The sequence below is a fragment of the Seriola lalandi genome, unplaced genomic scaffold (genome assembly GCF_002814215.2).
Source record: "Seriola lalandi dorsalis isolate HSWRI2012SDOR001 ecotype SW California unplaced genomic scaffold, Sedor1 jcf7180002054921, whole genome shotgun sequence".
Classification (NCBI taxonomy): domain Eukaryota; kingdom Metazoa; phylum Chordata; class Actinopteri; order Carangiformes; family Carangidae; genus Seriola; species Seriola lalandi.
Window position 1 is genome coordinate 4,546 of NW_019525473.1, and position 24,238 is coordinate 28,783.

Consider the following 24,238-nt stretch of genomic DNA (forward strand, 5'->3'; position numbering starts at 1 on the left):
CCTATGTTATTGTGTCACACTGGAAAACATCCCATCGCCTACCTTTCCTTCAGATGTGGGTTCACTGGTTCACTGCGATGGCACAGGAGATGCTGCCTGATGCGCTGCACTGACACAGACGCAGCCAAGGTATGGCTGTCAAGTGGCGTCAAACGCGTCATTTGCTGAAATGCCGAGGGTTGGCCACTAGATGGAGTGCTGATATAACGAAGAGAAGAATGAAGGGATATGTAATGTTTGCCAAGGCAGCAAATCAGCCTTGAACTGATGATTATGATTGTTTATGAACAATGTGACACTGATTAGTGTTTGAGATTGCAGAATGATGTACAGGGACAGACAAGAAAGTACAAGTATGACATGTTTAGATAACAGGTTCAGGTCAGAGTAGTGTGAAGAGAGAAGAGGCGGAGTGACCCTGTTACACAGAGAATGTGTGTATAAGAATGAATGTCTGAAACAAGGAAGTACTGCACTCTGCTTAGACGAGACGAGAGCAGTGTGAGTCCAGAGCTCTGTAAGCAATCTCAAACTTATATGCTTGACTATACTTTTAATAAATTAGACGTGTTGAACTTATCCTGCATACTTCATCAAACGAATGGGCGAGTCCTGTTTGGTTATATATAAAAGGGTAAAATGAATCTGGACTCAACAAGAACCAGCACCTCACAGCATGGACCAGAAGGAATCTAGTTTATTTAGTTGTCACTGATAAGACATACAGTATTATTTCAAGTTCTGCATTACATCCACAAATAGGCAATATACAAGGAATACTGTAGGTGTAGGCACATATTTTAAAATGAGTAGATAAATCACAACATCAACTATTCATACAATCATTTCTCTTTCACTTTGTGCACTTTATATTGTTGCTACAATAAGCTCTGAAATCCAAGGACCTTCCCACCATCAATGTGGTCTAAAACATGTGAGCCAGTTTTTGTCCTTATGTCTGCTTTCTGTCTGTCTCCTCAGTCGGCTGAGACACTGGAAAATAAGAAAAAGATTGAAAAATTAAAAATACTTTTCAGAACTGACATATTAGTCACTTTAGACTGGAGAGAAACAAATACAGATATATTAACCTATTTTACTATAATAACTAAGGTCCAGGACAAAAGGACACAATTGAGAGAGGGACGTGCAAGCAGTTAAGCAGTTTTTAAACCAATGTCCATCAATATCTGTACTCACTCTATTGTATGTAATGAGTATTTCTGGTTCTTTGTTAGTTTCATAAGCTGTCTGATGTCCGAGTCCTCCAGGCTGTTGCCCATCACATGCAGCTCTGCCAGATGTTGGGGATTTGACTTCAGGGCAGTGGTCAGGAACTGAATGCTCCACGGGCTCAGGCCACAGGTCCGCAGTCTGGAGGGAAAGTGTTTGAGATGTTACTGAACACCAGCTCACTTTAGCTCTATAATAATATGTCCACAATTGGGCTTGCATTTGCAGATATCCTAACTGAGTTGCAGTCAATGTAACATTTGGTTTGTATAATTAACTAGTGTTAAATTAGTGAGACACAGAACATTGATCATAATTGGCGTCTGTCATATCGAGGCTGTTCCATGGGATCATATTGAACCTCAACACATTTTTGGTAACAGCCAGAATGTCTCTGTGGCTGTGTAGTATTATCAGCTGTGAAGCATCAAATCTCTGTTCAGTTTTGAATCAGTGTCAACATATTTGCTGAACAGACACATCCTGATTTTAATCAAATTTTTGCCAATTTAAGACAGTATTATATATACCTCATTCTTGTACAGCTACTTTTGTTTACACAGTGTTACAATGAGATCTTCAGCTTTCGGTAAATGTAAAAAAAGCATTTTGTAGAAAAGACATGTTTAAAAGTAAGGTGTCAAAAAATAGATTATTCTGGAATCTGTATTACAGAGAAGCATAGGACTACTGTTTATGTAGTCATAATATATCAGATCAGATCATATATATATATATTTATTTTATGTTATTATCATTATTTTTTTTTTAACCATAAAAAAAGAAATATGGGAGGTCCGTGTTCAACTGGAAACACAAGTGGAATGTTAAGCTTGTGTTTCCAGTCGGACACGGACCTCCCCGGCCAAGCCTACTGTTTGGCTGTCAGAGAACATGACATGTAAGTTTAACACCACATATCTTGAACTGCACGTTATTGTCGTCTTTCTTATCTAAGCAGACATCACCTTTTCCTGGTCACGGCTGCCATGGTGCACGTAACACCAACTGAGATGAACACATCCAGCGCCACATGATCATTCATCTGAAATGTTTCTGACCACACTTACTCTTGACTCTGGTTTAGGTCTCAACCAACTCCTGAGAAAAGTGTCTGTGTTTTCAGCAGCTAAATGTTCAAGTTTGCTAACCAGCTAGTTGCTAACTTTGCCATTTGGTGCTGATCAGGTACAGAACAGTAGGTAATGAGAGTGAACCAGAACAGTAGAGTTGCAGGCTGGATAGATAAACGATGAGCTGAATCTCACAATAAAACTCTGACAAGCTGAGGGATGGAAGCTGCAGATTTCTTAACATAAAAGATGTCTTAAAAAAATAACATTTGATTTCGTTATTATTTTGTTATATATTGATTATAGCTTTAATTTGCAAATTTCCCCACTGTGGGACTAATAAAGGAATATCTTATCTAAATATTTGGACACACTATTGGGTCTAATGTAGATGATGCTGCACAAGCTGTCAGGAGTCATGTTATGGTAAATGCTAATAAAGTAAGAACACTCACTACATGGCTTTTAGTTATCTGGACCTACGTTTTGACTGAAAATAAACTTTTATGTGGAGGAGTTACTTCTTTGAATATCAACATAAATAAATGCATGAATAACTTACGATAGCTTCTGGAGTTTGCAATGAGGGCTTCTGAGTCCCATGCAGAGTTTCCTTACTCCCTTGTCTTGAAGGTCATTGCCAGACAGGTCCAGCTCACTGAGGATGCTCTCCTTTGACCCAAATCCCAATGCAAGCTCAGCACAGCAGTCATCAGTCAGGCTGCACTGGCTCAGACTGAATGAATGAAACAAAGAGTGTATTATAGCATACTGTTCTTCCAGCAAAACTACAAAGATACTGTAATGAAGAATTCTGTTTGGAAAATTATTCACTTGAGACTTTTAAGGTGGTTGTAGGGATTCTTCAGTCCGGCTGAAATTTCCCTGACTCCCTTGTCTCCAAGGCAGTTCATGCTGAGGTCAAGCTCTCTCAGCTCCACTGCCTGCAAGTCTGTGTTCGGCATCCCCCCACTGTAGCGCAGCGAGACTGAACACAGGACCTTTGCCAAACAAATGCATCCAAAGCCAGTGATTCCACATCTTGAAACACTGAGGGGAAATAAGACAAAATGTCATTAAGCAAGTGGTTTAGGCATATTAAGTGCATGTTACACGAGCAGTTATAGCAGAGTGCTGCAGGAAAAAATAACTGAGGTTGGCAGTGAAAAATTAAATTCTCCTTCCATAGTATCTTTATTTCAGTCATCAAACGGTATTATGGCATCCTCACTTGAGTTTTTCCAGACTGCACCATGCGTACATGCCTTCGCACATGAGCGCAAACCCTGCATCTTTCAAGTTGCTGCTGCTCAAGTTGAGTTCCACCAGAGTGCTGGCTTCAGACTTCAGAGCTTCGCCGATACTTGCACAGCTTAACTCGGTGAGGCTGCAGTGGTACATCCTGCCAAAAAAGAGGTGAACAAATACAAAATGTCACTACATAGCTGATTTCTATTCACATATGCTGACAAGCAGAGCAGAACGTATTTACATCAAGTCATACTCACTCCAGCTTTCTCAGCTGTGATATATCGAACTTTCTAAAGAGCTTGTTGGCACCCTTGTCTCCGACCAGATTGATGCTCAGATCCAACACTGTCAGGTGGTCGGGGTTCCTCTGCAGAGCTGACGCTAGATAGTAGCAGCCCTTCTGCTGAATGTTGCACTGTGATAGTCTGCGATGACAAAAATGACATAGCAACAAAAATGCCAAATATGTAGAACAAAGATTTTTAAAAAGCCAACTGTCTGTAATCAACACATTTAGTTTGCATTGCGGTTTTTGATTCCTTTCCTTATGTGAAAATAAACATACTCAACCAGTAAAATGTGGATTCATTTTCATTTTTTTTTTTTTTATTTAGTATGAAGAAAAAGGGAGTGAATATCTAAGTTTATTTGGCAACACTTACTTGAGTGTTTCTATCAGGCAGTCATGAGATCTCAGACCATTGCAAAGACATCCTAGTCCTAAATCTCCTATCTCATTCCTGCTGAGATCCAGCTCCTGCAGTCTCCGGGATTGGGTCAGGAATGTGGCCAAGTATTCACAGGCTTTCGCGGTCACTCCACAGCCTTGCAACCGGAGAACTTTCAGTCTGCAGTATTGATCATTCAGCCCCTCCACAAGCATCCCGACTCCATGTTCACCGATGCTGTTGTATCCCAGGTCCAATTCCCTCAGGTATGACTCTCTTGTGCTCAGGACTGCTGCCAAGGCTCGACAACACTTGTCTGTCAGGTTAGAGAATCGCAGCCTGCAAGGGGAGGGGAGTTAATGATACAGGACAAATTACGCACAAATTAAAGGATAGGGCTGCTAATACTTTCATTGGTCAACAAATCACATGGAAAGAATTGATCCTGTATGCGTATATTTAATCCTCTGTGCCATAGACCACCATCATTATCCAAAAACTATTAAAACACATCAATTAGCCACACTGTTACACCGGCTGACCTTCCTTACTTTGAACATGGGCACTGTAATTTATTTTGAGTCAATCCCACACACACTGTCCTCCTGATGCTGTAAATGCTCACTAGACGACCAAACTACTACTATGCAGCTGAAAATAGTCCACAATAAATTCAGTATTTGCTCATTAAAAACAAGAGAGTCCAGCTGTTTTAGGAAATTACTGAGCCTTTAAAAAAAAAAAAAAAAACTATATATTCATGTCCCATTTTTAACAAATGTACATCTTCAGGAGAAACTAATATATTTGAGTCTTAGTGCCATAGACAGGAGAGGGAAGTCTGAAACTACTGAGATGGGCTAATATATTGTTGGTTTTGGTCTATGTGTTGATATTAAGAAAAATAAAGAATATCAAGATTAAACAATACAGAGTAAAGTGGCCCGTGTTCTTTTATTTTGGCGCTGTCTTCCAGCACATGTAAAACAATGACTGAGAAGTAGTAGAAGTGTTAACTTTCAGTTTAAGCAGTGTCTAAAAATGTTGTATCAATATTCAATAATAAGTCTGGGAATCATAGCACTTTTTATACCTGGTCCCCTGCATCATAGACTGCTGACCCAATAAGAATGTAAATACAGTCCAAGTAATGGGTCAGTACACACAAATCCCAAGGAAAACATATTTTCTCAGTTACTAGTATTGGTACCTAGCCATACAAATACTGATGGTTTTATTTTCCGTAGGTTTTGAGGTGGCCATCTCCCAAATATGACAGAGGCAAATGGAATTTTGTTTGTAGTGTAGAGCATTGAAAAATTGCATCAGACCTTGAACAAGTTCCCAGTTACCAGGGAAAATCCACAGACCAAAAATCAGTTGAATTGTACTGGAGTTTCAGAAGCAGATGTAACAGAATTCTGGCTGCATATATCTGAAACTATCTGAATACCACAATCAAAAAATGTATTTTTTGTGATCTAGGTGAGGTGACCCTAAATATTTTTTTTTTCAAATTCATTCTGCTGGAACAGAAAGCCAACACAACACAAGGAAATGTGTAACTATTTATAGAGGGTATGTCATATAATAGATGCTGAATCTAATTAGTACGAACTTACATGGCTTTCCTTGATTTCAAAATAGCTGGTAGCTGCCTGAGGAGTCTGTCATCACATCTCATGGACACCTCCATCTCAAAAGTCTCCCTCATCCCTTCAAAAGTCCTGGTCCTTTGGATCATAAACTGCCAATGCATTGGTGCGAACCCATCAATAGGAGAGGAGCCAAACTTCAGAAAGAACTTCACCTCATTCAGTAAAGCCTGGCTGTCATACTCCCTCAGACAGTGGAAAAGACTCACAGCGCTGTCAGACATAATGCTCTCCAGGATCTTCCTCTTGGTGTAGTCAAACAGCTGATCAGTGGGCCCAAGCATATGACGCTCCTTAATGAGGCCAAAGATGAAGCGTAGGAAGACATCATATTTTCCATCAGCACTCTGCAGCGCCTCTTCCACCAGATGCTGACAACAGCCAGACCGTAAAGGATTCGCTTCAATGTCGTCCAGTGTAGCAGACGCAGCCAAGAACTCCTGAATGCTTGAGTGACCAAAGCGAAACACTGAGGTGTTATGCAGCCCCTTCTCTTCTCTCAACACAAGTGGACATTCTCTGGAGAAAGTTGATGCATCTTCAGCACTTATGTCCCTCTCTGAGAGGTCATCCTCGTACATTACATTACCCTCTGCCATCCGGAGCAGTGCCAGGTTTTTCAGTTTTGCAATAAAAGCCGAGTTCGATGCTTTGACCAGATTAGTGTAAATCTGGGTAAGACTCAAAGGATTGATTTTAAACCCCTTGTCTGCTTTTAGTTGACTCTTCAAAACAGTTGCCAGGATGGTGCAGATTGAAGGTATCTGACAAAGGAAGTCAAGACTCCTTGATATTCTCATATGGTCGATGGCTTTGTTGGCCAGATCATCATCACCGATAACCGTTCGGAAGTGCTGCTCCTTCTGTTCATTGCTGAACCCTTGTAGCTCAGTCTCTTTGAGCAAATAGCCATCAGGGATTTGTGTTACTGCTGCATACCGGGTTGTTATCCAGACATGAGCATTGGGAAGTAAAGTCCCCCTGATCAAGCTGGTCAGAAGAACATCCACTGTGGTTACCTCAGAAACATCACTCACTGCTGGACCGTTGAATTTTAGGGGGAGATTATACTCATCCAGTCCATCAAGGACAAACCACACATTGTTTTTATTTAGACTGGAACCACCAAGCTCCTCCAGTTCTGGGTAAAATGTCTGGAGTAGTTCAATTATGCTCAATTTGCATTTAAGCAAATTTAGCTCCCAGAATGTGAGAGGAAACAGAAGGTGGATATCATGGTATCCCTTCCCTGCGGCCCATTCAAGAGCACAGCTCTGCACGGTTGTGGTTTTTCCAACTCCACTCACTCCTAAAGTGATGACTGTTCTTTTACTGCTGTTATGTTTGCAGTCACATGATAAAATATCTGTGAGCGGGACGGTTGTAAAAACAACCCACGTATGAAAGCTAGACTTGTCAACATGTCTAAACTCATGCTCGTGCAAATCAAATAATGCACCGTCATGCCTGGGCTTCCAATAGCAAAGTCTTGAAGGGAGTAATGAGTTTTCAGAAGACACTTCATTCGGTTTCTGATATTTGTTCTTCAGCGTGGTTTTGAGAACGGTTTGGAGATCCATCACAAGGGCAGAGGTTCCTGGAAAGGTGGGAAGATGGGGAGTGTAAAGTTAATATTCAGCTGTGCAATACAACAACAGCTGTTTTGACTGTTTTTTTTTCATATGTAGAAAAAAGACATGTGCCTGCAGCAAACAAAAATCTGTTCTTCTGCAGAGGAAGTGAAAATTAAAAATCCTTAATGTAGCAAAACTGACTTGCTATATTCTTAACTTTATGCACCATTTAACACTACATGTTAATTGCATACTCAAAATACAGATGAGCAGCATTGCAACATAATTGCAAATTACTTCACCACTCTTGCCATATATTTCAAATATATGGCAGAATGGAAAAAATGCATAGACTTTCCTTTTAATAATGGGATATGATTATGTAGTGTTTTTAGTGTCTGTCACAGTAGTATACATTATGGTTTACTGTAGCTTACTTGCTATCATTAAATGTACCGGTGATTAAAATATCTAAGGTTTGGTGTCTTGAATTTAAACAAACTCTGTGGTCTACACCGATCAGAGTAAACAGATGCAGAAGGACAATCACAATACTCATTTTTGCTCTGCAGGGTAAAGTCAAGTTCTAGACTTATTATCAATAGGCTACAAGAAATACAGCATATTCAATGTATGTTTTCAAAAGTCATTCTGTAATGCAAAATCTGACTTCTGCAGAACTTGCATTTTTCTTTATAAATCACAAAACAACCACTGCAGACTTAACATTATTTGACAATGGCCATTGATCTTAATTAGCAACCATGATTTTTGCTAGTGATAAACATAAATCATGTTGTGATAAATTTGTTGCATCATGCATGACCTAATCTGATATTGATGTTTGCATTTCATTCATTTAATTTGCTCATTTCCTGTTTCTCTTGGTTACCGACCGGTTGATTATGCAGATTGCCTAATTTCATTCAACCCTAAATACAGCAAATTGTCACTCAGCTGAACCAAAGCCATTGTAAAATATTGTAACTTAACGAGAACCATCTGGTTCACTTCAAATATCTCATAGGAGAGACGTTAAACCTCAAGTTAAGTGGCTTTACCCTCAGTTAGTTCAAGCGTAGCTACACAACAGAAACAGAAAGCAGTGCTAGAGCTTCCTGAGAGCTGCTGAAAGAAAGATAGAAAGATTTAACCAGCTAGTTAAACAGTCTTTAACCAGCAGTGTTAAAGTGTAGCTGCTGCTGACGGCAATACGTTATATTTATCAGCTTATGGATTGTTAGGTGCCGTAAGACTTACCAAAACACAGACTACATAGCTTTTCCTGTGCAGAGACAGAGACCAGACAGCGTCGACGATGAACACTGATTGAACTGTTTCTAACTGTGTGCAGAACTTCATCCGTACCGCAACTTTCACAAGGGGGAGGGGCTGGGCACACAGTCTGAGAATGGATGCAAATACTCAAGAAGTGAGCCAACACTTTGATAGACGTCACGTCAGCGTGACTTCTCTTTGTGCTGCCCCCTGCTGGTCAGTGCTGTCAACGACGGAACCATGAAGACTGGGCAAACCCGTGGCATTTATCTGTGAGAGGCAGGTGGGCAAGCTAATTGCGTGTTTTATGATTAAAGCACGAAAGCTTCAACGTATAATTTACATACTCTAAGGTTTTTCAAATGGAGGCAATTTATATCTTAGTAATTAAAAAAACTTACAACTTAAAAGAGAAAAGTTAAAAGAATCAAAAGACACTATGTGGCGAGTTAGCACATTAACTAACATTCTAATCAGAAACAAGCATGCTAGTTTGGTTTCAACCACACTCATTACTCCAGGTGGTTCTTCGTACATGTTCATGACATGATGGTCCTCTAACAGCCTAACAAACACCCAGCAGTCCTGAAAGAATTCAATCCCGAGAAGTTTGTTGTGCATGAACCAAGCAGCACAGTTCAGGTCAGATTTCTCAGCCATCGCAATTGACCACGACTACCCTCAGCTGCCAAGCCCTAATGACTGAGGCTGGGTGATGGATCTGACGGGGTGTCAGCCACCATGAACCACCTTTCCAGAAGCCTCATGTTTTACAAAGGTTCTGTGCATTCTATGTGTAATAAGAGCATGAAAATAAAACCTAATTCATGTATACTGCCTTTATGCCTGTGAAAAAGTGAAAAAAAAAATTAAATTTCACAGTCTGAAATTTGGTCACCCTCTGCCCTGTTCTACAGGTCAAATCTGATATGCCTCCACATCTGAAAATAAACTTTATTGTTTATAGAAACACTAGAGAAAGTTTTAATGCTTAAAATGTACAATAACTTTCATATACAGGCTTATCTGCTTATCCAGTGTTGATGTGATAAGATGTTAGGAAGAGTAAAATATAGGCTATATTTGTTTTTTTACACCATCAATGAATCTATCATAAAACCCATAACAACTAACTGACGAACACAATAAAACAATCAAAACAGCTCACAGATGCAGTTGTTCTTTTGAAAACTTTTGTCATGATCTTGTTGCTTTATCTTGTGTCAAACCAACAACTAAAAACTGTAAATCATTGAAAAAAAATCCTGCCATAAGAGCGATCATGAAACCTAACTTGACCCATCTTAAACTCTGTTTAAGTGCATCTGTCTTCTACATCCTGATGCACACAGAAGGGATTAGCCCAGCAGAACTGCTGGAGACTTGTTCATTCTGAAGACAGGATTTACAAGTTTAGATTACATCTGCTCCATGTTGAGGATCTATTTGCCTCCATCAGAACATCAAGCATTTCTGTTTTCCTTGGCAGCAGATACTTTACAGCAGGGGTCAGTGACTCACATCAACAAGGGGACAATTTTTTCAGCATTGTTTATGGGAGGGCCAACATTTAAAGGTGCAGTAAAAATGTAGGCCTGTATGTTTTCAATATATTTTACTATTACAAGACTGGAGATGTAATTTTCCACACAATGAACAGTGTCTGCTTCAATTGTGGTTGAATGAAATTGTAAATCTCTTCTGTTCAGCAGCCAAATTATATTTTTGACTTGGTTTATTCATCTTGCAAGTTTATTTGACTTAACCCCAGCAGTTCGAACAGCCTGTCCGAACACAAGAGAATTGATTTTTATTAAATGTTATGAGGTTGTATTTATTGAGATTTATGAGCCTTGCATTTACTGTACAGTCTTACCTACGGTAGATTTGTAAAGAATGATGTTGAGGTTTTGAAGTAAACTACAAATGTGAAAACAAATGTTTTTATTGGACGGCCAGAATTGGCCCCCAGGCCGCTGTTTTCCCACTCCTGCTTTACAGAGACCTACTGAGACAACTGCAGTAAATCCTGCTGATGCAGCACTGTGATATTATATTAACATATATATATGTGTATATATATATATATATATATATATAATCTCCCCTTCATTTTAACACCACCAAAGCTTCACCATTACGCTTATGATCAGATGAATCTCCTCACAACAAGGTCATTATCTTTACAGTTTCAACAGGTGAACACATAGCATTTCTTACTCCCACCCAGGTGATTTGTACAGGTGTGGTGCATGAGGCCTGCCTTTCTCTACTCCCCAAGCCAGACTACTAACATTTTCAAGATGTGACTGTGAGAGTGGAGGGCCGACAGATAATGAGATGCATTAATCAGAGTGACTGACTTCTCTGGATGACTGCATACTATTAGAGGTGTCAACTAAATTTCTTTAATTTGAAACCTCAGTCACAAAACCAAAAATGGCCTCTTACCCCCAAAATCTGCTTAGAAATCCTGCTGGGGAGATGCATTGCACCATTTTTACTGTATTATATTATGCACGATTACAATGATTTTTATGTCTGAATGACAGCTATGACATTTACCATAGCATTCAAAAATTAATGTCAGCTTTTTTTTACATGGTGCTACAGTAGACATGCAATGCTTATTGCCATATAACAGTACATATCAGAAAATCACTTTAATGATTACACCTGGTCAGATATACAATATATCCTCAGATGTAATCAAAGGAATGACTAGTAACACTGGTGTTTCCTCATGCTTTATGCTGAGTATATTTCAGTCAAGTTTTAAGTTTCGGTGTGTAATTTGCATGCATGTAATTTGTATATGCCTTTTCCCCCCGAAGCTATTAAGAAGCGGAATAAGCTCCCTGTTGATCTGAAAACCTGCACCGACTTCATGTTTTCTCTCATTACATTAAAAATGTATTTTATCTAACCAGTCTTGTTAGCATTAATTTGAGCATTATTCTGATTACCTGTTTTTACAACCTTGGATACATGTATGGACTATTCTGATATGAATATTCTGTGCTGTGTTTGTGCATATGAAGCATGTTATTGTGTGTTTGTGTATGTGTGTGTGTCTGCATGGTTGTGAGTAGGATGTTGGCCTATTTGTAGTTCCTTGCCTGCCCAGGGAGCGCAGATGGAAATTAGCTAGAAGCAAAATCTGGAACTTTCCTCTTTTTTTGTGATTAATGTATTGTGTACATGGTCCCTGAGATAAATGAACTTAAGAAAAAGAGCTCGAATAAGAAGATGTGCTGTGTTTTGAAACTGGTATGATTGTGTTACGTGTCCGAGAAAAGAGTCAGTCATAGTGTCTATGACAGAGGTGTGTTACATGTTAGCATAGGACTAAATGGCCATTGAGCCATAAAATATTTCATTTCTTGGCACAGGGACCATAGGTTGATACTTCCAACAGTTCCTGCAAGCTATTCAGCTAGTCCGAACCCATTACATAACACAATAAGGGTTACATGATACCTTATTGTGAATATGTGACTTTGTTGTCCAAGCCAGTTTCAAATGGCTGTGATCAAAGGTATGGGAGGGTCAGTGTTGTGCTAATTCCTGATGCTGCCACAGAAAAAAAACAGTTAAACAATACACTTTGTTCCAGCTCTTAGACCAGGCCCTCTCCAGAACAGTTTATTTAACTTGATGCATCAAATCAATGAATACACTTGTACCATAGCACCTTCAGTTTAGACCTCTGTAGCAAGTTCCAAAAAGGATTTCATACATTTTTTGCAAATCAGTGTAATTTGTGTTGTATGTGTCTACATTTGGCTATTATTTGTGAGTTCCTTTGCTCTTAGGGTTTTTTCCAGGTACTGTGCCACAATAATATCTGATATTATGCCAAAGAATTGACATTTCCTCTGAAAAATAATATAACATAAACTTCCCTGAAAATTAATATTATGTTGGAGTCAGTAAACAGCTTTGTTTGAGGAGACTTTTATGTTTTTCCACAACCGGCTCTGAGCTTTTCATAACAAACAGTAGAAACAGTGTTGTTGTAATTTGACTTTTGAGAAATAACTGGCATAAATACAAGTCCAGTAATGAGTCCAGTATAGAAATATTAAATCAGAATACAAATCTTTGTCACTTTAGTGATGAAAAAAAAAGAAAAGAAACATTTGAATATAAAAATATTTCTACACAGAAATACAGGCTACAATTGACCAGCAATTGCAGACAAAAATCTTAAGAGCAAAAAAAACAAACAATCAGAACTTTTACAATAGTTAATCTTACTTATTAAATTAATGTTTTAGCATTACGTTTTAAACTAGGTCATTTTGATGCAAGCTGACTAATCACTGGACGACAGCTGAAGGCGTTCAGTAGCATACAGTATGTAGCCTTTTGAAGGCACCTGGGATAACAGCAGTTAAGGCAAAAGTTAGTTACATAATATGCATTATTTTACTGTATGACCTCTGATTTGAGAATGCTATACACGTCCAACAATCTGAAGACCTTTTCATCTCCATATAAAAACATTTCACATACTAAAAATCCTGCCAATCAGTCTCTGTACACGATCCAACAATTTCCGCTCAGCATATGTTCCAACCAAGTCAGATAAAGGCCAAGTAGACTCTAAGTAAGTGGTTTCATTGTTGATAACTTGAGATAAACTTAAACTTAATAACTGTTACCATAATTCGGCCTTCTTGACCCTTATCTGAACAACATTTCCGAGCTGTAAGAGTTAAAACCTCATCACTTTCCAGAGTCCATCCTTTCACTCAGTCATTTCTTATAAAAAACAAATCTTGTCATTTGAATGCCATCAAAATGTCATATTCACACCTGCATCAATATGCCAATATACAGCTTGGTTTCTGTTTGCTAAATCCATTCCAGAAATCCTCAAATCTATCAGCAAAACAAACATCTACAAGCACCACAAGAATACCAACTACTGTAGTTCCGGATCAAGTGCAACAAGCTGTTACATTCTCCCCTCAGCTATTCAACTTGAAGGCAGTTTCCATTTTGCATGACGGCAGGAATACAGAGGTTAAGGTTCGGCACCCTCCTGTAGAGAAAGTGGAAGATCTGTGCACAGGGCCGGCTGTGGAGCTCGGCTTTGATGCGCTGAGGGTGTGTGTCCGGGGCCAGCTGCTGGCTGGTGTCCTCGGTGATCAGAAACAGTGCGTAGTTCTCAGGGTTGGGGATCTTGAATTTGTAAGCGCAGAGTGAGCAGACTTCTTCCGTGGTGGTGTAAGGGTGGACGAGCAGGGTTTTGGCCGTGCAGCCTGTGTCCACTTCCTGCAGGGCTACACGGAGATAGTTCTACAGAGAGAAACAAAAGGTCCTGTGTTCAAATTTGGCAGAACAGGCAGAGAATTAGCAAAGAATAGTTATTAATGAGTCAAGCAAGCAGGCAGTAAAAACACATGCAGTTACCGTGTAGCCGTAGAAAGGAATCACATGCAGTTTGTTTAATGTTCCACTAGAGGGTGCTTTCTAACAAAAATATAAAATCACAGCTCCAGTCCACATGCTGTGAAGATAGTAGAAAACTGTAGATATATTCCTTGTCACTGACACTTTTCATGCACCTTTCCAATGCCGCACGAGAAGTTTGGCTTCATTTGTAATTGGTACAACTTAGACTCACTGCCTGGATGTTCAAGTTGGGCTCAGGTCAGGTGTGATACCTGAAAGTCGTCCACAGACGGCGCTGAACGCTGAGCGGTGCGTCGCCGATGCCACTGGTGAAGAGTATTCCTGGCCTCGGAGCTCAGCACCCGGGCTGCTTGCTCCTCCTGGAAGTTCTTGATAAGTGCCATGGCCCCGTAGGCGCTGGTCAGGTAGTACCCTCCTGGGGTAGAAGAGAGAATGACATTTGAAACGTTAAGTGAAACACATCCTGGCTGATTATATAGAAATGAAACTGGCTGAAGAGTCTAATATAAACACTTCCTCATTCATCCGATTAATTTCTTTTGTAACGGAAACGAATCAGAAAGGTCAGAGATAGATGCATTCACCTTAAAGTCTCATGGAATGCTATTAATAAATATTTCACAAATTCATGTCAGAGCAAGAAATTACATTTTTCAAATAATTAGCTCAAAGTTCAAAGTGCAACTATGAAGTTCAAAGGTAATACACCACATACATTTAAAGCAGTTCTTAAATGAGGCTACATGCCAGACAGGTTGACGCTAGGAAAATATTTCATTTTGGGAGGGTTCAGCGTCCTTTTTCCTGTGAACCTGTTCCAGCCCATTCAAATCAAACACGCAATGGAATTTCCTACTAATGTCAGGAGGGCTTTCCTTCCACATGCCTATATATCTCAAGAACCTCTCTGAACCTTCCTGGTAAACTCAACACAGCTGACATGGTCCTGGTAAAAGGCTTGTGTTAGAATGAGCTAAAAAAGATGAACTGGAAAGGCAATGTCAAACATACACCCGACTTCAGAGAAAAAAATTCAAATTAATAGTAAATTGAATGGGTTTTTCTCTGTCCCATGTCCTGTCTTTCCAACAAGTTCAGTGCAAATCGGCTCAGTACTTTTTAGCGTAATCCTGCTGACAAATAAACATACACGGGCGAAAACATAACATTGTTGGCAAGTGGAAATCTCCCACAACAAAAGTCTTCCCGGAAAAAAAGACATTTTTGCATTTATTTCAGCAGCATGTGGACACTGATGATCACGACCATAATGCTGCAGAAGTAATAATCAGGTCTGTTTTCAGTTTTGTTTTCAGTCATTAGTGACGTTCCAAAGAGCTTTAGGTTGAATTCTGGCCATGAAATACTCACACAGCGGTCTGTGCCTTACTGCTCAGTCAACGTGAGACATTCTTCCTTTTACAAATACAAAGTTAAATTCACAACAAGCTTTCTCAGTTAAATACACCCACTACACTGCCTTAATAGTCTGGTTTGACCAGCAGCTTGTAGTGACTTATGTTAGATATCATTAGCTAACTTTGGGTAGAAATTGCTGTGTAACTGGCTTTCCACTGGTGCAACTGTTATGCTTTAGTTTAGCATTTACCTATTGGCCTGTAAAGTAAAGCTGAGGAGAACTGCAGAGCTGTGTGATAATTCTCTGTGGGTCTGTCTGTCAGTGACAGATTTCACATTACACCATCACATACACATCATTTAATTAATTTTTTATATAAAAATATTGATTAGAGGTGAAGGGAGGATTAGGGTGGAGGAAGCATCATGATTTGGGGCTGCTTTGCTGCCGCTGGGCCTGGGCAGCTATCAAGTTTACTGAGAAATAAATCTACTACAGAATTGTTTCAAACAATCCACCTTTAGTGGCCCAGTTAAGGCCCAGACCTTAACCAAACAGATATGTCGTGGAATGACCCAGAAAGTCATTCACACCTGAAGAAATTGAATGAATGTTATGCAGATCTGATCCACAGCTTCTGGAAGAGCTTGTTTGAGCTTGTTGCTGCCGTTCACTAACTTCTTTATTTTTCACTATAACTTTTTACTGATGGGTGTGTTCAGTAAAGAGACAGAAATTGTGCAGAAAACCAGGTGATACCAAAGAGCTCCAATCTCTGAATACTGCAAAGCGATCAGTGACTGCTGGGAGAAAAAAATCCTCTGGTGGTGTCGAATATGTGACCCCCACCCTTGATTTCTAATGATATGAACCGTTTCCAGCCATACAACTGGAGGTATGTCTTCCGTTTACCCGCCCCCCCCCCAGACAGACCTTCCTTTGACCGGGTTATACAGCAGGGTGGACCTCACACCACACTGTAATGTGCCTCACCTCATGAGAGAAACATCCAACATTATATATTAAAATGAAGGTAAAGGTTTTCTGGTAATGGAAACATCAGGAGCTTATGTTACTTGTGAAGTTGTTTTCCCTTTCACATCAGTTCACACAAATGAACAGGTTGAATCTAATGTGTTTTAATACTGACACAAACAGAAATGTAAAAACAACAATTTGTTGTTTTAGGGGTGCTAAGTGATGGTAGCTAAGCTAGGCTAAACACATGCTGACCGCAGCTCCATACTTAATACACAGATAACAAAGGGGTAAAGGCCATTGTATGTGATATTGTACTTTTTATCGTGTGATATTTTTTAGTATTAATGTTACGAAACACATGGATCACTTCAATTGAACAAATCTACATGACCTACCCTCTCCTTGGAGCAGAGATGGGTCCAGCAGCTCCATCATGTACTGGATCTCTGTGTCCAGCTGAGGCATGTCACACTGAGCCACCACATAGGTCAGCATGGGCAGGAAGTCATCAGCACCATACATCCTCCCTGGACGGAAACAGACAGAGAGCAGACAGGCAGGTAGGTGTGGTGGCCACACAGGTCAGACAGACATAGCGACGCTCATAAATAAACAGAATCTGAAGCTATGACTGAGGTAGGAGAAACGAGAGTAGACTACATCACTATCACCTCACACTTTTCCATACCTGAGTTATCCTGCATGATGGTGTAGATGAGTTTGCACACACGCAGCAGCAGAGACACCTTCTTCTCAGGGGAGTACATCTTCCTCATGTTTAAAAACTTGTGGCGGATCTTCTCAATCGCCACGGCGTCAGGGGGCACAGCCCCATCCACCCCCAGCTCTTGGGGCCTTTTGGTTTTAGCCAGGGCCAGGTTCTCCCTCAGCTGCTGCCAGGCTCCACTACTCACCTTCAGAAAAACAGACAAACACAGGGTTAAAGGAGTCATTCTGGGAAACATGCTTATTCGCGTTTTTGCTTAGATGTTAGATGAGAAGATTGATAACTCTCATAGAGATGGATTCTATTTTGATTTAATTATGATTGATAAAAAAGGTTAGGGTCAAGCAGTCACTCTTACAATTTAAGGTAAATAAGTCCATTTTCTCTCACACAAAACAATGCATTGTACATTATGTGTGATTCTTATCTTGTAAAGGAAATTTTCCTTCTATTTATGATAATGAGAAAAATTTCCATCTGATTATTAAAGGCGTGCCAACACATTTACCACTAAAAAGACATCTGTTTAGAGTGCAGTGATTGATGTTTCACTGTCAAATATCATGTTTGTTCCCTTTTTTTTTTATTTCTACAGTTTAACAATTTCTACACCAAACACAATAACCTTGTAACATAATAAAGTCCTGACCTGGAAGTCATGTAAAGCCACCTCGATCATGCTCTTCAGAGGCTTCAGGACACATTTGTGCATGGCCTTCTCCAGCACCTGGTCTGTACGCACGCACGCACACGCACACACGCACACACACGCACACACACACACATGCACACGCGCAAAGATAAAAAGAGAAACAGACATTTTTGATTATTAAAGCACACCAGTAGATAAATAAATGATTATTTCTCCAAGCAAATGATTTATAAAATGCAAAAAAAAAAGTTTAACAACTGAAAGTGCGTCATCGTGAAATAACAAAACTGAAACTGTTCTGTCAGTCACTCTGTGTGACTGTGTGGTCCACACACACTCTGTTTCTCAGTACATTATGTCCTGTAGGTGATAGAAAGTCAGCTGACAGCCAAACCATAATGTGGTCATTAACCCTAAAATGAAACTGCACAGAATCTAAGTCTCATTTGTCAGTGATATAAATCATGTCCTTTATATTGCACTGCAAATACTGTTACAGAGCATTACAGTAAAGTGATCATGGTCCTGTTAAAGGAAAAGGCTGGATTTCTTATATATTGTTCCATTGTTGTTATTGTGTAGCGGTTTTGACCAGTTTAATAAGTCTGATTAAAAATCCAGCCATACAAAGGTTTCATGCATATAATCACAGGAGAGTAGAGTAGAAAACCCAAAGAACCACCTATAATTCTTTCTTGAATGATAAACATAGTCTAGGAACCAATTTTGTAATTTTTAGAACAGCATTGGAGGTGCAACAATTTGCGGATTAATTGATTAGTCAATCAAAAGAAAGATGATCATCAATTATTTTGACAGCTGATCAATCGTGTCAGTCATTATTCTGTTAAATATCAGACAAGTGATTGTTCCAGGTTGTCACATGTGGGGTTTTTCTTATATGATAACAGAATGCATATGTTGGGGTTTTGGGCTGTTGGTCGTTTAATGATGTCACCTTGGGATGGCCTCGTTTCACTGTGTTTCACTTACTAAACGATTAATTGAGGAGATACGCAGCAGATTAATCGATAATGAAAACAAATGTTACTTGTTGCAGCCCTAAACTATTTATTTAAAATAAAAATGTAGCATTTGAATCATTTGTGATTCCTGGCTTTCAACAACTTAAACACAATTAATAAATAACTAACCTCAGAGTTTGACATTCAAAGGAACTGAGATGTTTTACCAGATTGATTACACATTTGCCATTAAGCTAAAGGACAACCTGAATGTTTAGTGTGTTGCCCTTTGAACAGTTAAAGATTTGGCTGATTTGCTTGAGGCTGACCTTGACAAAAAAACAGCTATTTTACCAACCTGGAACCCGATCAAACATGGAACTCAACCCCATTCACAAGTACACCATTCATTCAAATGACATGCAGGAAAAAAAAAGTTGCATGTGGATCTGACAATGGCTCCATCTGTACCTCAGACCTACGTCCATAGGCTTCAAATAATTTCCTGCCTACCTCAACTATGTCCAGCATTTCACATTAACACAATTGTGTCTTATTGTTCACTGTCAGCGCTAACACAGCTATTCATGCTGCAGAGGCATCATCCGCAGCCTCCAGGCAGTGTTTATGTCATGCGTATGCAATGAGCTACACAGAACAATATACATGTTTTGCAACAGTGTGGATGAGTGAGCGTGCACACACAGGAATTACGTTCTTCTGGAGAATTTCTTTGCCTTTGTGGTTGGTTCAGAGAAACGCCAGAGGAGCGCACTAAAAAGCAAACAATCCTCCGCACGCAACACTTCTGTTCAAGAAATGCTGTGGGTCACCTGAGGTAAGGGCTTGGCTGTCCTTTATTGCATGCTGCTAAGACAAATAACTCTAGATGCATGAACACAGGGAGGCCTGAGGTGTTTACAGTGGCTGGACAATTCCATCAGATATTCATGTGTACACAAGGAGGGGTACAGAGACTATTAAGGACGCTTTATTGGTCATACTGTACATATGGGCACACATGCACACATTTTCTGACTACGGACTTCCTGATTCCTTCCAGAGAGGCTAATTTCCTTTGTATATTGAGCGATGTTTTTTATTGGGCTTTATCTGGGCTACGGCCTGTTCAAATACTTCCTTCAACTGCAATAAACTGTAAGACAGAGACAGAGAAACACACACATACATCAACATACACACTAGCTAGCACATAGATACACACACACACAAAAAAAAAAAAAAACACTCAAAGAAATGTACATGAAAGTAAACTACGTGATTTACAACCCAGAAATGAGAAAGCCTTTCCTCTTCATCCACATCCTCTCACAGCCATAAGTCAAGGTGTGTGCTGACAGTCGAACTATATACTCAACATACTCCTAGTTTCCCTTTTTACTAAAGAGTCGGACTTCAGAGTTAAACTGAAACATTTCTTTCTCAAGATGTCAGACTTTGAGCCATAACGTAATCCCACTCTTCCCAATCTCTCTGTAAACACTCTGAAAAGCAGCACAGACACCAGATTGTCCGCCTCCTCATAGTCCTCAGATTTGTTTTGATTTTCCAGGGAAAAATTAATATCTGTAATTTTGTAGGTTGCACAGACAAACTAACCTACTCAGCTATATCACATATAAATTTCTCTCATTACAGTGTCAATAACACAACTTAAAATTCTAGCTCGGATAAAATCGTTAAACTTCACATTCAAAATGACTTTACATGTCTTCACAGTTCCGCTCTCCAAAGAGAACTCTTGTGAGCATGAGATGCTTCTGTGGTCTGTTAGCAAAGCCAGAGTGGATCACTTCTCTGTCCCTGAACAAGGCTTTGCTGTTATTGTTTACAATGAACAAGGGATGTGAGATGTGTGCAAAGACATACTTACATATTCATGCAAATGCTCTAGTCCACAATAATCTGACTGCAATGAAACGACCCTTTGATAGTGCTGCACATGTCTGCAAACTGTATTTGTACTATTATCATCTGTTATCTGAGCATATCGAGGATTATCATCACTATCCTTAATGGACAATATCAACAAATTTTATATACTCCACTAGGATAAGGACTGGGATGTCCAAAGTGAAGACCAAATGTTAACTTGCTTAAATGAAACTGCAATAAATCAGAGACCACCTGATAAAAGAATAATAATACAAATCTGACCAGACATTCAAGGGTCAATATCCAGCCACAATAAAAAAAAAAATATATAGTTAAATGTAATCCCTGTCTTTCTAAGTGATCCTCAACTGCACTATGAGTTTCTGCCAACGAACAGCTGCCAAGAAAAACTCATTGGTGCACAGCACAATGGCATTTCTGTAAATCAACACCTGTAATGATCCAGACTAATATGGAAAACTTCAACAAGTATGTCTCATTCCCAAGACACTGGCGAGCCTGGGCGCCCGCTGAACATTGTCAATGAATGAAGTCATTTTGAAATCCTTTTCTGAAGCAATAGTGAAGAGGTTTTACTTCTCAAATTATACTGGAATGGAAACGTGTAGAGAAGTGAATCCTGTCATAGATGGGATATGACCAAAAATCACACATGTGCCTACGCATACATGCGTGGCCAACAGATGTTTCATCAAGGCAGAATAAACAAACCCACTGTGCACCCGACAAATCTCAAAAGCTTCGTTAAACTTTACGGTTTCCGAGATTCTCAGTGTTCTTGTCCGACTTACCGATCTGGTCCTCAGGTATGAGGGACTCTATAGGTGGGTCCAGCTCCGAGCTCTGCCGCAGGTAAGCCTTCATCTGCGTCATAAACTGCCTGAGAGTCTGCAGAAAATCCATCCCTGATGTGTGACAGCCTCGGTTCTCCTGCACAAAGCTGATGTAGTCATGGACCAGGGAGCCAAAGTAGGAGCTTTTGTCCCTGGACAGCTCAGCAATCCTCTTCACGGCCCGTCTCTCCGGGGTCATGAGGGAGCTCAGCATTCCGCTCACCTTGCGGAAACGTCCCTTCAAGGCCCTAGGGAGGATAAAGGACCCCCCACTCAAACTCACACCAACCCTTCGCCTCCGCGATTTAAAGGATGGACGGAGGCGCATTTCCAGATCTGTCTCCAAGCCGACCCCATAGTCCTCCTCTTCGTCTTCTTCCCCATCCTCATCCTCTTCACTGCTGTCCTCTACTGGCTCTTGGTGGTTAAGGTGTCGAGATGGGCTTGGGGCAAGGCCCAGGGAGAATCCCGGAGACTGTGAGTATTCCAGTGAGTCAGAGGAAGAAGTAGACATGCTCATGTCGCTGAGCCGCTGGCGCCCCCTCTCATTGGGACTGGACGAACCCCTAGCATTATTCTCCAACAGCACATCAGCAGGGACAGCAGGCGGAGGATCGCAGGGTGGAAGCTTAGCACGAGACAGGGCCTTGGCGATGGTCTCATCGTCCAGTGCGATGTGGCAGCGGTGGGCTTCCAGATCAGGCTTCTTAGGCCTCGGAGGTGGTGGGTTTGATGGCACAGGGATCGGTGAGCTGGCAGTTTTGGACAGGCTGCTGTGCTTGGCGCCCATTGGTGGTCGAGCTGGTGCTGGGCGCCTGCTGGGGGACTGGTGTTGCCTTGCAGCCACAGCAACAGCCTCTGGCATGCTCTTGGGTCTGGTGGTAGCTGCTGCTGGAGGCCCAGGTGGAGGTGGAGCAGGGCGGCGGCGTGGCATTGAGCGAGGGGGAGGGGGGCGAGGGGGCGGGGGCCTTGATTTGCCGTTCAGTTTGATCTTGTCCGCGTGTTGCTCGCTACCTTCGCTGCTGCTTAACGGCTTCACAGAGGATTTCTCCGCATGCTCTAGGTCGCTATCGGACTTCACAGCATGTGAAGGAGAATGGTCCTCGGAGTGGTGGTGGTGATGAGTCTGGAGAAACAGTGGGTTAACAAAGCACAGAGGACCACTGGAATGTCTTCGCTCCAGATGAAAGGAAGGTGGAGGAGCGTGGGACCGTAGGGTTGGTGGCGCACTGTCGCAGTAAGTGGTGTGTCTCTGCTGTGACCCTCCGACCTCCCTGTTCCTGTTGGTGCGCTGGGGGCTGAGGGTACGGCTCAGAGGGCGACAGGGACGGGGGGAGGTGCGACGCTGATTGCACAGGGCAGAGTCCCAAAAGCCTGCAATACACAGACATAGAAGGGCAAACATTAACTTTAAGCTACACATACTTTTCAAAGTTCCCAGAAAGACACTATCCTTAGACAACAACTAGTCTTCAAGTAAAGCTCAGTTAAAGAACAGATGTAAAAGAACAAATACATTCTCAACCATTTCTTACCAACACTTCAGATGTTCACTCAAAGTTTTCCTTACTTCTCTTTGCCCGTCTTTTTGCTTGTGTCGTGCGTCTTGCTGTTGGGAGAAGCACCGTGAGTTCAGCTCCGTGTCTCTTAGGTCTGATTCACTGGATGCCGACACACACCCAGAGACATACAGAGGGAGTGACCCATGCTAATCACAGAGTGGGAGGGCATACACCACTCGGCACACAGTTCCAGTTCCTCCACTCCTGCTTCCTGCTTTGTTTTCCTCTCTCATAATTCTACATAGGGCTGTAGCTGTAGCTTCCCTAGCTGAGTTGTTTTCTTGCCGTCTGCAAACCTTATTTATATGATTTTCTGCCTCTCTTCTTTCCTTTTTCATATCAATGCACTTTGTTTTATAGTTACAGCACAATGATAGGAACAGGCAACAAATCATAGACACTTAAAAATATATGCAGTCATTGTCTAGTGATGACCGGTCCTTCAGCCTAAAAATAGAAAAGTTAAGTCTTGCATTCCTGGGGCAGTAAAGACGCAGGGTCCAGCTGACTGCCAGTAGAGCAGTTTCAGATCTGCCTGTGGTATTCTTACTGGTCCATGTGAGCAACGAGAACCTGACACTGCAGCGCAGCACTGCACCAGGCAGCCCTCCCTGAATAACACATTTAGTACTGACTGACCTTACTATAGCACATGCTGATTCTTCAAACTTTGTTTTTCCCAGTTCGTTTGTGGCCAGGCAATACCCTAATACCAGTAGAGCAAAAACCATTAAGGAGAGGTGGAATTACTGTACTAGTATAAAAATAAAGTTCTGCCAGGACAATTGTTGCAGTTTGAGGGGGGGGGGGGCCCTTCATCAAAGGCCAACAATCTTGCTCTTGGACAATCGGATGGATTTCTGGTATGTGAATAATTTTGGCAGCTCCATGGTCCAATTTCCCACATGGCTACTGTCGAATGATCAGTGATAAACTCTCGTGAACTTGATTTAATATTACTGGAGTGGTATTTTACATGTTGTGGGTAAAACTGTGGTCTAGAGACTGCTGTGATATAAAACTGAACTTCCCTGCAGAACAAACAGATCATATTGTCATCTGCCATCTGTGGCTCCATAGCTTTG

At 40.9% G+C, this 24,238-nt stretch overlaps 2 protein-coding genes across 4 annotated transcripts in view; both read right to left on the reverse strand.

Annotated features, from left to right (window-relative positions):
• Nucleotides 1–679: 679 nt before the first annotated feature.
• On the reverse strand, nucleotides 680–8,833 carry LOC111673577 (NACHT, LRR and PYD domains-containing protein 3-like). Its single transcript, XM_023431378.2, has 9 exons — nucleotides 8,715–8,833; nucleotides 5,848–7,477; nucleotides 4,220–4,564; nucleotides 3,815–3,982; nucleotides 3,538–3,708; nucleotides 3,141–3,356; nucleotides 2,869–3,042; nucleotides 1,201–1,374; nucleotides 680–993 (listed from the first exon to the last, which is right to left on the reverse strand). The coding sequence occupies exons 2-9, from the start codon at nucleotides 7,458–7,460 to the stop codon at nucleotides 978–980; spliced, it is 2,877 nt and encodes a 958-aa protein (XP_023287146.1). The 5' UTR covers nucleotides 7,461–7,477; nucleotides 8,715–8,833; the 3' UTR covers nucleotides 680–977.
• A 3,505-nt stretch (nucleotides 8,834–12,338) lies between these two features.
• Nucleotides 12,339–24,238, reverse strand: part of LOC111673581 (ras and Rab interactor 2) — a 35,919-nt gene continuing 24,019 nt past the window's right edge. For 2 of the 3 annotated variants that reach the window (XM_023431388.2, XM_087169912.1), the window contains exons 8-13: nucleotides 21,550–22,965; nucleotides 17,874–17,956; nucleotides 17,186–17,411; nucleotides 16,893–17,024; nucleotides 14,408–14,571; nucleotides 12,339–14,039 (exon numbers count right to left, since the gene is read on the reverse strand). In XM_023431388.2, the coding sequence (XP_023287156.1) occupies nucleotides 13,713–14,039; nucleotides 14,408–14,571; nucleotides 16,893–17,024; nucleotides 17,186–17,411; nucleotides 17,874–17,956; nucleotides 21,550–22,965 (2,348 nt within the window). In that variant the 3' untranslated portion in view covers nucleotides 12,339–13,712. Of the gene's footprint in view, nucleotides 14,040–14,367; nucleotides 14,572–16,892; nucleotides 17,025–17,185; nucleotides 17,412–17,873; nucleotides 17,957–21,549; nucleotides 22,966–24,238 lie in introns of all 3 variants that reach the window. The other variant, XM_087169913.1, reaches the window with a different exon arrangement.